This window comes from Tachysurus fulvidraco, chromosome 13, assembly GCF_022655615.1.
Source record: "Tachysurus fulvidraco isolate hzauxx_2018 chromosome 13, HZAU_PFXX_2.0, whole genome shotgun sequence".
Taxonomy (NCBI): Eukaryota; Metazoa; Chordata; class Actinopteri; order Siluriformes; family Bagridae; genus Tachysurus; species Tachysurus fulvidraco.
Genome location: NC_062530.1, coordinates 4,514,389 through 4,526,902, shown reverse-complemented (window position 1 = coordinate 4,526,902; position 12,514 = coordinate 4,514,389). Strand labels below are relative to the sequence as shown.

The 12,514-nt window shown below is 35.3% G+C and overlaps 3 protein-coding genes and 1 long non-coding RNA gene across 4 annotated transcripts; 3 read left to right on the top strand and 1 right to left on the bottom strand.

The window, feature by feature from the left end:
- Nucleotides 1-1,136: 1,136 nt before the first annotated feature.
- LOC125146221 (basement membrane-specific heparan sulfate proteoglycan core protein-like) lies at nt 1,137-3,938 on the top strand. The gene is made up of 6 exons (XM_047822588.1): nt 1,137-1,400; nt 1,540-1,572; nt 1,688-2,014; nt 2,101-2,397; nt 2,607-2,906; nt 2,984-3,938. Exons 1-6 carry the CDS (start codon nt 1,340-1,342, stop codon nt 3,109-3,111), a joined length of 1,146 nt encoding a protein of 381 aa, XP_047678544.1. The 5' UTR covers nt 1,137-1,339; the 3' UTR covers nt 3,112-3,938.
- Nucleotides 3,939-4,679: 741 nt separating this feature from the next.
- LOC113650763 lies at nt 4,680-6,706 on the top strand. The gene is made up of 6 exons (XM_027159271.2): nt 4,680-4,956; nt 5,100-5,132; nt 5,248-5,574; nt 5,661-5,957; nt 6,134-6,433; nt 6,511-6,706. Exons 1-6 carry the CDS (start codon nt 4,896-4,898, stop codon nt 6,636-6,638), a joined length of 1,146 nt encoding a protein of 381 aa, XP_027015072.2. The 5' UTR covers nt 4,680-4,895; the 3' UTR covers nt 6,639-6,706.
- A 2,338-nt stretch (nt 6,707-9,044) lies between these two features.
- LOC113650764 lies at nt 9,045-10,511 on the top strand. Its single transcript, XM_027159272.2, has 5 exons — nt 9,045-9,195; nt 9,338-9,370; nt 9,497-9,811; nt 9,898-10,194; nt 10,343-10,511. The coding sequence occupies exons 1-5, from the start codon at nt 9,171-9,173 to the stop codon at nt 10,486-10,488; spliced, it is 816 nt and encodes a 271-aa protein (XP_027015073.2). The 5' UTR covers nt 9,045-9,170; the 3' UTR covers nt 10,489-10,511.
- A 1,179-nt stretch (nt 10,512-11,690) lies between these two features.
- LOC125146216 lies at nt 11,691-12,499 on the bottom strand. The gene is made up of 2 exons (XR_007144723.1): nt 12,069-12,499; nt 11,691-11,862 (listed from the first exon to the last, which is right to left on the bottom strand). It is a non-coding gene; the product is annotated as an uncharacterized LOC125146216 (long non-coding RNA).
- Between the last annotated feature and the right edge of the window lie 15 nt (nt 12,500-12,514).

Sequence of the window (12,514 nt, the reverse complement as noted above, 5' to 3'; positions counted from 1 at the left end):
TTAACGTTTATAACTTTATTTATTTTTATGCAGAATTGTTCTATACCTGTAAAGCTGCCTTGTAAAGCTGTACACTATTCCTAATATTTTATTGAGTTTCTGCAGTACAGTTTAATAGAAAATAAACCTGAAAAGTGAAAGTGTATTTCTGTATTCTGTTTTATTATTATTTTTTTAAAAACAAGAAGTTGAACAAGACATTAATCAAGCATTATAGCATCAATTTGTTTAACGTTTCGTAAATATTTCTCACTATAATTAATATTTCTTGGGCAAACTCATCTGATGCCATAGACAACCACAGAAATAAAAAGAAACAGTAATATTTACAGTAATAAAGTCTCTCTTCCCTCTATCATGGACATGTACACCACATGCTGCATCCGCAAAGCTAACAGCATTGTGGATGACCCCACACACCCCTCACACACTCTTCACCCTCCTGCCGTCTGGAAAAAGGTACCGAAGCATTCGGGCCCTCACGACCAGACTGTGTAACAGTTTCTTCCCACAAGCCATCAGACTCCTCAATAACTGAAACTGAACTGTACTGAGCACAACATACACACACATCATCTGTATGGACTGCACAGGCCTACACCAAATACACTTCCAATATACATACATCAACATGTTTACATGCTGTTTACATACATCAACATGTTTACATGCTGTTTACATACATCAAACTGTTTACATGTTGTTTTACACACTTTTTTGCTTTTTGCACACATTTCAGTCGTTTTGCCCATATTGTACAATATTTCAGTTGTTTGCTGTTTTGCACAATACTATACATTATCTCAGGGACCTGCTGCTATGAAACGTGTTCATTATAGTATTACTGCACGCAATATTGTTAAACACACAGTATTTACACTGGTCGGTCGGCACTGTTTCTGTTTATTGTCTTTTGTGTATTGTCTTTTTTGTATTTTATGTATTGCCTTGTAACTTTTTGTCTGCACTGCCTTTTGTCCTGCACTGTCTTGTTTGTCTTGTTTGTCTTGTCCTGCACTGTTTGCACCAGGTTGCACCGATGCACTTTATATGGCTAGGACATACTTACTAAGTCCTAGCCCTGTCTTTGTTTTATGTAGCACCACAATCCTGGAGAAAAGTCTCATTTCACTGTGTACTGGAACAGCAATATACAGTATGTTTGAAATGACAATAAAAGCTTCTTGGTTTGACTTGACTTGACTATGTAAAGAGTTCTACAGAGCTTGAATAGAGAACTGAGTTTGTGGGGCTACTGGAAGGCGTGGAAGTGGTTTAGGTACTGTAGAAGTTTGCAGTGTTCAGACCAACGTCAGTCTGGCACGTAAAAGACCCTCTGATGTGTGAGCATAAAAATATCTGTGTGGATTTCAAAATGAAGCCTGTTCTGATCGCAGTGTGTAAGTATAAATATAATTTGTTGTCGTTTTTACAACACAGATTGTGAATAAGATAGTTAACTTTCACTACCATTTTCTATTTGGAAGTTAATCCTAAATTCATTCTGTGTGTTTGTTTGTTTGTTTGTTTTGTTTTCAGTTTTTATCAATTTGTCCACCTCTATTCAGGAAGGTAACATTCATTTTATCATTTGTTTGTTACTTTGTTGAAGAATTATTTTATTAATCATCACATTAATTAAGTTTATAATGTGAAATTACTAAAGAAATCTTTTTTCTGTAACTAGAACGTCAGGGCCGTTTACATCCAGCGTATATTTACAATGGTGGAGTGACCAAAGTGAAGGAAAGTGAAAACATCATCTTTAAGTGCTCAACTTTTAATATGACAGTTAATAGAACAGAAAGCATAATCTCCATGTACCTCTTTAAAAATAATGAGAGAGTCAAGATGAAGGCTATTGAAGATACAAAAATAGACGACACAACATTTCTCCTTACAAATCTTACTGTAGAACATTCTGGATTGTACACATGTCTTTACTCTGAAGAGAACCTTAATGTCCTTAAGACAAATGCAACAGGACACAACTCTGTCTCACTCGAGGTTTGGGGTAGGACACATTCCTGATTCTGTCTTTACATTCTCTTAGATCATATTTATGTGCATCTTTAATAATCGACATGCTTTGGTATTTAGGTAAAATATTACCAGCGAGAATTGAAAGTACAGAAACTTCAGTAACAAAAGGAGAAACTCTGAAACTGACCTGCACCTTTACAAAAATTCTAAACTGTGCTCAAGTCTACGTTTATCTCTGTGTCAATGGGATCGGAAACAGCAAGAAGCAGGTGAACTGTAGCAACAGGAACATTTCCACAACATTTCACCTTATAGTCTCTGAAAACTCTGTGAACTACAGCTGTGTGTATTCAGTGTCTAACTACAATGTCAGTGAGGTGAGAAATACAGGAGAAAACAGCATCTTTGTCCATGGTAAGTGATTCCTCAGAATTTATAAAAAATAAAATAAAATACATATGTAAGATAAAAATGTATTAAAAATGTAACTTAAATGTGTTTAAAATATTGATTTAACATTGAATTATTATAGTAGTAGTAGTAATAATAATAATAATAATAATAATAATAATAATAATAATAATAATAATAATAAATTGTTTATTTTTTGTTTGTTTTATCAGGAGGTGATTTTTCCCATATCATGCCAGCAAATATCATCCTAAGAAAAGTTGGGCAAAACCTCGACCTAAAATGTTCTATTCCCGGTTTAAAAGCAGAGTTCAAACAAATCCACATGTATCTGTGTAAAAATGGTGATGGTCTGAGAATGAAGCTACTGAGAGATAAAAATGAACACATCTTTATTTTGAATAAAGTCTCAGAAGAAGACTCAGGGATTTATAGCTGTGTGTACTCATTACAAAAACACAATCAAGACTTGTGCAATACGACACACAATCAAATCCAGGTTCATATCTATGGTGAGAGACTTATTACAAAACCTGTTCTTGTAAATGAATTCAGAACGAAGTTGGATTGTGATCATTCTGTCTTACAGGCCTGGTGTGGGAGAGAAATCTTCTCAGGCTGATCTTCTCAGTTGGAGTGCTGATGCTTGTGTGCTTCATTATTATTTTTGATTTCAAGACACGTAACAGTTCAGAAGAACCAGAACTGCAGACCTAATGTCTGGAACGGTGCTTTTTCTGTTTTTTCTTTTTTCTTTGTTCTTTCTTTCATGTAAAAAAATCAGTTCTATTAATAAACACTTATCTCAACTAAAGGTTTTGAGTAATAATTTTTTTACAAAGATTAATTACCTGCAATTAGTAAACTAGCACCATAAACCTTTGACCAGAAGCTTTAAAGTTTTTGTTGGTGTTGTTAGTGTTTGTGGTACAACCTTAACATGGAACATTAACACCATAAGTTAAAGGAATTCCTCAGAAGAAACCTAAAGATTTAAGTTTTTTTAGGACTGAATGTGACCATATAGTGTTGAGTTATACAGTAGAAATGAAAAGATTTATAATCACACACTTTGGTGCTATCCAGATGAGGATGAGTCCGGTTCTTTTCATGGTTTCTTCCTCATATTGTCTCAGGGAGTTTTTCCTCCCCGATGTCCCCTCTGACTTGCTCAATAAGGCTAAACCTACATTAACGTTTATAACTTTATTTATTTTTATGCAGAATTGTTCTATACCTGTAAAGCTGCCTTGTAAAGCTGTACACTATTCCTAATATTTTATTGAGTTTCTGCAGTACAGTTTAATAGAAAATAAACCTGAAAAGTGAAAGTGTATTTCTGTATTCTGTTTTATTATTATTTTTTTAAAAACAAGAAGTTGAACAAGACATTAATCAAGCATTATAGCATCAATTTGTTTAACGTTTCGTAAATATTTCTCACTATAATTAATATTTCTTGGGCAAACTCATCTGATGCCATAGACAACCACAGAAATAAAAAGAAACAGTAATATTTACAGTAATAAAGTCTCTCTTCCCTCTATCATGGACATGTACACCACATGCTGCATCCGCAAAGCTAACAGCATTGTGGATGACCCCACACACCCCTCACACACTCTTCACCCTCCTGCCGTCTGGAAAAAGGTACCGAAGCATTCGGGCCCTCACGACCAGACTGTGTAACAGTTTCTTCCCACAAGCCATCAGACTCCTCAATAACTGAAACTGAACTGTACTGAGCACAACATACACACACATCATCTGTATGGACTGCACAGGCCTACACCAAATACACTTCCAATATACATACATCAACATGTTTACATGCTGTTTACATACATCAAACTGTTTACATGTTGTTTTACACACTTTTTTGCTTTTTGCACACATTTCAGTCGTTTTGCCCATATTGTACAATATTTCAGTTGTTTGCTGTTTTGCACAATACTATACATTATCTCAGGGACCTGCTGCTATGAAACGTGTTCATTATAGTATTACTGCACGCAATATTGTTAAACACAAAGTATTTACACTGGTCGGTCGGCACTGTTTCTGTTTATTGTCTTTTGTGTATTGTCTTTTTTGTATTTTATGTATTGCCTTGTAACTTTTTGTCTGCACTGCCTTTTGTCCTGCACTGTCTTGTTTGTCTTGTTTGTCTTGTCCTGCACTGTTTGCACCAGGTTGCACCGATGCACTTTATATGGCTAGGACATACTTACTAAGTCCTAGCCCTGTCTTTGTTTTATGTAGCACCACAATCCTGGAGAAAAGTCTCATTTCACTGTGTACTGGAACAGCAATATACAGTATGTTTGAAATGACAATAAAAGCTTCTTGGTTTGACTTGACTTGACTATGTAAAGAGTTCTACAGAGCTTGAATAGAGAACTGAGTTTGTGGGGCTACTGGAAGGCGTGGAAGTGGTTTAGGTACTGTAGAAGTTTGCAGTGTTCAGACCAACGTCAGTCTGGCACGTAAAAGACCCTCTGATGTGTGAGCATAAAAATATCTGTGTGGATTTCAAAATGAAGCCTGTTCTGATCGCAGTGTGTAAGTATAAATATAATTTGTTGTCGTTTTTACAACACAGATTGTGAATAAGATAGTTAACTTTCACTACCATTTTCAATTTGGAAGTTAATCCTAAATTCATTCTGTGTGTTTGTTTGTTTGTTTGTTTGTTTTGTTTTCAGTTTTTATCAATTTGTCCACCTCTATTCAGGAAGGTAACATTCATTTTATCATTTGTTTGTTACTTTGTTGAAGAATTATTTTATTAATCATCACATTAATTAAGTTTATAATGTGAAATTACTAAAGAAATCTTTTTTCTGTAACTAGAACGTCAGGGCCGTTTACATCCAGCGTATATTTACAATGGTGGAGTGACCAAAGTGAAGGAAAGTGAAAACATCATCTTTAAGTGCTCAACTTTTAATATGACAGTTAATAGAACAGAAAGCATAATCTCCATGTACCTCTTTAAAAATAATGAGAGAGTCAAGATGAAGGCTATTGAAGATACAAAAATAGACGACACAACATTTCTCCTTACAAATCTTACTGTAGAACATTCTGGATTGTACACATGTCTTTACTCTGAAGAGAACCTTAATGTCCTTAAGACAAATGCAACAGGACACAACTCTGTCTCACTCGAGGTTTGGGGTAGGACACATTCCTGATTCTGTCTTTACATTCTCTTAGATCATATTTATGTGCATCTTTAATAATCGACATGCTTTGGTATTTAGGTAAAATATTACCAGCGAGGATTGAAAGTACAGAAACTTCAGTAACAAAAGGAGAAACAATGAAACTGATCTGCACCTTTACAAAAATTCTAAACTGTGCTCAAGTCTACGTTTATCTCTGTGTCAATGGGATCGGAAACAGCAAGAAGCAGGTGAACTGTAGCAACAGGAACATTTCCACAACATTTCACCTTATAGTCTCTGAAAACTCTGTGAACTACAGCTGTGTGTATTCAGTGTCTAACTACAATGTCAGTGAGGTGAGATATACAGGAGAAAACAACATCTTTGTCCATGGTAAGTGATTCCTCAGAATTTAAAAAAAATAAAATAAAATACATATGTAAGATAAAAATGTGTTAAAAATGTAACTTAAATGTGTTTAAAATATTGATTTAACATTGAATTATTATAGTAGTAGTAGTAGTAATAATAATAATAATAAATTGTTTATTTTTTGTTTGTTTTATCAGGAGGTGATTTTTCCCATATCATGCCAGCAAATATCATCCTAAGAAAAGTTGGGCAAAACCTCGAACTAAAATGTTCTATTCCCGGTTTAAAAGCAGAGTTCAAACAAATCCACATGTATCTGTGTAAAAATGGTGATGGTCTGAGAATGAAGCTACTGAGAGATAAAAATGAACACATCTTTATTTTGAATAAAGTCTCAGAAGAAGACTCAGGGATTTATAGCTGTGTGTACTCATTACAAAAACACAATCAAGACTTGTGCAATACGACACACAATCAAATCCAGGTTCATATCTATGGTGAGAGACTTATTACAAAACCTGTTCTTGTAAATGAATTCAGAACGAAGTTGGATTGTGATCATTCTGTCTTACAGGCCTGGTGTGGGAGAGAAATCTTCTCAGGCTGATCTTCTCAGTTGGAGTGCTGATGCTTGCGTGCTTCATTATTATTTTTGATTTCAAGACACGTAACAGTTCAGAAGAACCAGAACTGCAGACCTAATGTCTGGAACGGTGCTTTTTCTGTTTTTTCTTTTTTCTTTGTTCTTTCTTTCATGTAAAAAAATCAGTTCTATTAATAAACATTTATCTCAACTGAAGGTTTTGAGTAATCATTTTTTTACAAAGATTAATTACCTGCAATTAGTAAACTAGCACCATAAACCTTTGACCAGAAGCTTTAAAGTTTTTGTTGGTGTTGTTAGTGTTTGTGGTACAACCTTAACATGGAACATTAACACCATAAGTTAAAGGAATTCCTCAGAAGAAACCTAAAGATTTAAGTTTTTTTAGGACTGAATGTGACCATAGTGTTGAGTTAAACAGTAGAAATGAAAAGATTTATAATCACACACTTTGGTGTTATCCAGATGAGGATGAGTCCGGTTCTTCTCATGGTTTCTTCCTCATATTGTCTCAGGGAGTTTTTCCTCCCCGATGTCCCCTCTGACTTGCTCAATAAGGCTAAACCTACATTAAAGTTTTTAACTATATTTATTTTTATGCAGAATTGTTCTATACCTGTAAAGCTGCCTTGTAAAGCTGTACACTATTCCTAATATTTTATTGAGTTTCTGCAGTACAGTTTAATAGAAAATGAACCTGAAAAGTGAAAGTGTATTTCTGTATTCTGTTTTATTATTATTTTTTTAAAAACAAGAAGTTGAACAAGACATTAATCAAGCATTATAGCATCAATTTGTTTAACGTTTCGTAAATATTTCTCACTATAATTAATATTTCTTGGGCAAACTCATCTGATGCCATAGACAACCACAGAAATAATAAGAACCAGTAATATTTACAGTAATAAAGTCTCTCTTCCCTCTATCATGGACATGATGTAGATTAAAAACTCATGTAAATGTAGATTAAAAACTCATCTCTTCAGTCAGGCGTACACATAATACATCCCATAATATCATGCACCAGTACATCAGACCAGCGCATTTTCATGAACAGCAGATATGTTAATCCCTCTCCACTGCTTCTCTCTTTGTACCCATCCCGAGGCATCCAGACACTGTACCAGCTCCCAACGTCCTCTGTGGGACGAAGCCTTTGGACATCCACTGAGCCGAGGCCGACTCTAAGAATCCTGAGACATCTCCAGTTAGACTCTGTGGTACTCAGAAGATCAGAAGTCCTTGAACCTCACACCAATACAACATTTGTTTGACTGTATATTACAATCACACCCCCAGTGTCACCCATATGAGGATGGGTTCCCCCTTGAGTCCGGTTCCTCTCAAGGTTTCTTCCTTTACCAATTTAAGGGAGTTTTTCCTTGCCACTGCTGCCTGAGTCATCTCAGACTTGCTCATAGGGGAATAAATACATACACACTGTGAACTATATACATCTAATAATAATCTAGAATTTTTATTCTGTTAATTCTTATTTCTTTTATTATTCGTTATTTCCTTTATCATTAATTATGTTTACCTTCTGCTCTATGTTTATGTTCTGTAAAGCTGCTTTGAGACAATGTCTATTGTAAAAAGCGCTATACAAATAAACTTGAATTGAATTGAATTGAAAAATGGACATGTACACCACATGCTGCATCCGCAAAGCTAACAGCATTGTGGATGACCCCACACACCCCTCACACACTCTTCACCCTCCTGCCGTCTGGAAAAAGGTACGGAAGCATTCGGGCCCTCACGACCAGACTGTGTAACAGTTTCTTCCCACAAGCCATCAGACTCCTCAATAACTGAAACTGAACTGTACTGAGCACAACATACACACACATCATCTGTATGGACTGCACAGGCCTACACCAAATACACTTCCATTATACATACATCAACATGTTTACATGCTGTTTACATACATCAAACTGTTTACATGCTGTTTTGCACACTTTTTTGCTCTTTACACACACACTGTCCAACATTTCAGTCGTTTTGCACATATTGTACAATATTTCAGTTGTTTGCTGTTTTGCACAATACTATACATTATCTCAGGGACCTGCTGCTATGAAACTGTGTTCATTATAGTATTACTGCACGCAATATTGTTAAACACACAGTATTTACACTGGTCGGTCGGCACTGTTTCTGTTTATTGTCTTTTGTGTATTGTCTTTTTTGTATTTTATGTATTGTCTTGTAACTTTTTGTCTGCACTGTCTTTTGTCTTGCACTGTCTTGTTTGTCTTGTTTGTCTTGTCCTGCACTGTTTGCACCAGGTTGCACCGATGCACTTTATATGGCTAGGACTTACTTACAAGTCCTAGCCCTGTCTTTGTTTTATGTAGCACCACAATCCTGGAGAAAAGTCTCATTTCACAATGTACTGGAACAGCAATATACAGTATGTTTGAAATGACAATAAAAGCTTCTTGGTTTGACTTGACTTGACTATTTAAAGAGTTCTACAGAGCTTGAATAGAGAACTGAGTTTGTGGGGCTACAGGAAAGTGTGGAAGTGGTTTAGGTGGCAGTGTGCAGTGTTCAGACCGACGTCAGTCTGGCACGAAAAAGATGCTCTGTATGATCCTAAAAATATCTGTGTGGATTTCAAAATGAAGCCTGTTCTGATCGCAGTGTGTAAGTATAAATATAATTTGTTGTCGTTTTTACAACACAGATTGTGAATAAGATAGTTAACTTTCACTACCATTTTCTATTTGGAAGTTAATCCTAAATTCATTCTGTGTTTTTTTTGTTTGTTTGTTTGTTTTGTTTTCAGTTTTTATCAGTTTGTCCACCTCTTTTCAGGAAGGTAACATTCATTTTATCATTAGTTTTTTGTTACTTTGTTGAAGAATTATTTTATTAATCATCATATCTCTCTGAATTAAGTTTATAATGTGAAATTACTAAACAAATCTTTTTTTTCCGTAACTAGAAAGTCAGGGCCGTTTACATCCAGCGTATATTTACAATGGTGGAGTGACCAAAGTGAAGGAAAGTGAAAGCATCACCTTTAAGTGCTCAACTTTTAACATAACAGTAAATATAATAGAAATCCACATGTACCTCTTCAAAAATAGTGAGAGATTCATGATGAAGGATATTGAAAAAAAAGACGATACAACATTTCCCCTTACTAATCTTACTGTAGAACATTCTGGATTGTACACATGTCTTTACTCTGAAGAGAACCTTAATGTCCTTAAGACAAATGCAACAGGACACAACTCTGTCTCACTCGAGGTTTGGGGTAGGACACATTCCTGATTCTGTCTTTACATTCTCTTAGATCATATTTATGTGTATCTTTAATAATCGACATGCTTTGGTATTTAGGTAAAATATTACCAGCGAGGATTGAAAGTACAGAAACTTCAGTAAGAAAAGGAGAAACTCTGAAACTGACCTGCACCTTTACAAAAATTCTAAACTGTGCTCAAGTCTACGTTTATCTCTGTGTCAATGGGATCGGAAACAGCAAGAAGCAGGTGAACTGTAGCAACACGACCGTTTCCACAACATTTCACCTTATAGTCTCTGAAAACTCTGTGAACTACAGCTGTGTGTATTCAGTGTCTAACTACAATGTCAGTGAGGTGAGAAATACAGGAGAAAACAGCATCTTTGTCCATGGTAAGTGATTCCTCAGAATTTATAAAAAATAAAATAAAATACATATGTAAGATAAAAATGTAATAAAAAATGACCAAACTATGTATTTAAAATATTGATTTAATATTTAATGCATTTATTTTATTTATTTTTTTGTTTGTTTTATCAGTGGGTGATTTTTTTTATATCATGGTGTTGAAGAGAAATCTTCTCAGGCTGATCTTCTCAGTTGGAGTTCTGATGCTTGCGTGCTTCATTATTATTTTTGATTTCAAGACACGTATTCGTTCAGAAGAACCAGAACTGCAGACCTGATGTCTGGAACGGTGCTTTTTCTGTTTTTTCGTTTTTCTTTGTTCTTTCTTTCATGTAAAAAAATCAGTTCTATTAATAAACACTTCTCAACTAAAGGTTTTGAGTAATAATTTTTTTACAAAGATTAATTACCTGCAATTAGTAAACTAGCACCATAAACCTTTGACCAGAAGCTTTAAAGTTTTTGTTGGTGTTGTTAGTGTTTGTGGTACAACCTTAACATGGAACATTAACACCATAAGTTAAAGGAATTCCTCAGAAGAAACCTAAAGATTTAAGTTTTTTAAGAACTGAATGTGACCATAGTGTTGAGTTATACAGTAGAAATGAAATAATTTATAATCACACACTTTGGTGTTATCCAGATGAGGATGAGTCCGGTTCTTCTCATGGTTTCTTCCTCATATTGTCTCAGGGAGTTTTTCCTCCCCGATGTCCCCTCTGACTATAAGGCTAAATCTACATTAAGGTTTTTAACTTTAAAAATGTAAAAGTTTAAATTATTTTCATTCAGAATTTTTCTATACTTGTAAAGCTGCCTTGCAACAATATTCAATGTAAACAGATTTAATAAAGTTAAAAACAGGCTGAAATTTAAATACAATAAAATTAGTCAAAAATAGACAGAAGTCTGAAAACAGTACAACACAGACAATGAAAAAAACACACTAATCGAGATAAAAACCATGCTCAAACCATGAAATCAAAACAAAAGACTGTAGGGTGTAAATTGTGTGTGTGTGTGTGTGTGTGTGTGTGTGTGTGTGTGTGCATGTGTGTGTGTGTGTGTGCATGTGTGCATGTGTGTGTGCATGTGTGCATGTGTGCGTGCGTGTGCAGTCCCGTATTCGGCCCGCAAGGTGATTTGTTCTCAAGTAACCTAGTGTGAAAAACACATCTCTATAATAAATTTAGTTCAGTATGTCATGACACGAGTCTATTCCACTCAGCACAGAGCAGAAGCCACGTGATGTTAAGCGAATGGCACAAGAAGCCTCTCCTGTGATACATGATGACTAACAGGACATTTTTTCCTTCAGTTTTTTCACAAAAATTTTTTAGACACAATATTAACCCTATTCTACTACTCTAGCTCTACTTACTGTACAGTACACAAGCGAATCATCACTCTCACTCATGAATGACCTTAAAACGAGTAATCACACATCCCCCACAGCCCTGAACCTGCACCACTGTCTGTGTATATGTGACCTTTGATCCAAACTGGCCCAGTCTGACCCACTCCTCAACAGCACACACACTCAATGTGGATGATATTATCGTTTATTTTCTGCACACAGAGCAGTAAAAAGGAGAGAATAGTGAGTCTTTTCAGCCGGGATGCAGCTCCGTCCACAGCAGTTCTCTCTAACTCTGCTCTCAATATAACAAACAATTTACTCAATGTTGTATTTAACAAGACATAAAAATAAATCAAAATTCTGCAATGTCTTAAATTTAAATGTGATCGTATAGTGCATTTAACATTAATTATGAATATAAATCAAATTAGAACATTAGTACAGCATAACAGTTTCAATAAACATTTTCAAAACACAGGAAATACTATAAACAATTACCTGCACACAGAGCAGTAAAAAGGAGAGAGAATAGTGAGTCTTTTCAGCCGGGATGCAGCTCCGTCTACTCAAGAAAACATTGCACGCAGTTAGAGCACATGGGAAAATGGCGGACATTAGTGCATTCATGCAAACGGAAATAAAAGTATGAAAATTCCAAGAAACATATACAGAAAACACTCCAAAAATCAACCATTGCCCACTGTGTGCAATCTCTTACATGCATTGTCTAATATTCGAATATTAAACCAATATTTTATAACTCTTAGCACGGAGCTGCAAAAGAACCGACTCACCCACAGCAGTTCTCTCTAACTCTGCTGCAGATATTTCGAACTCAGCGCGCAATAGCGCCACCGGCGTGGCCAATAGGGTGCGCGATTACATTACAGCAGGATTTATTTAAAGAACCCTCTGTAATATTTATCCCGTTACATATAGACATG

Coding starts and splice junctions, on each gene's coding strand:
- LOC113650763 (XM_027159271.2), top strand. CDS start 4,896: ATGTGTGAGCATAAAAATATCTGTGTGGATTTCAAAATGAAGCCTGTT. Junction 5,133..5,247: donor GTCCACCTCTATTCAGGAAG/GTAACATTCATT, acceptor TTCTGTAACTAG/AACGTCAGGGCCGTTTACAT. Junction 6,434..6,510: donor AATCCAGGTTCATATCTATG/GTGAGAGACTTA, acceptor TCTGTCTTACAG/GCCTGGTGTGGGAGAGAAAT.
- LOC113650764 (XM_027159272.2), top strand. CDS start 9,171: ATGAAGCCTGTTCTGATCGCAGTGT. Junction 9,196..9,337: donor GCCTGTTCTGATCGCAGTGT/GTAAGTATAAAT, acceptor TTTTGTTTTCAG/TTTTTATCAGTTTGTCCACC. Junction 10,195..10,342: donor AAACAGCATCTTTGTCCATG/GTAAGTGATTCC, acceptor TTGTTTTATCAG/TGGGTGATTTTTTTTATATC.
- LOC125146221 (XM_047822588.1), top strand. CDS start 1,340: ATGTGTGAGCATAAAAATATCTGTGTGGATTTCAAAATGAAGCCTGTT. Junction 2,015..2,100: donor TGTCTCACTCGAGGTTTGGG/GTAGGACACATT, acceptor TTTGGTATTTAG/GTAAAATATTACCAGCGAGA. Junction 2,907..2,983: donor AATCCAGGTTCATATCTATG/GTGAGAGACTTA, acceptor TCTGTCTTACAG/GCCTGGTGTGGGAGAGAAAT.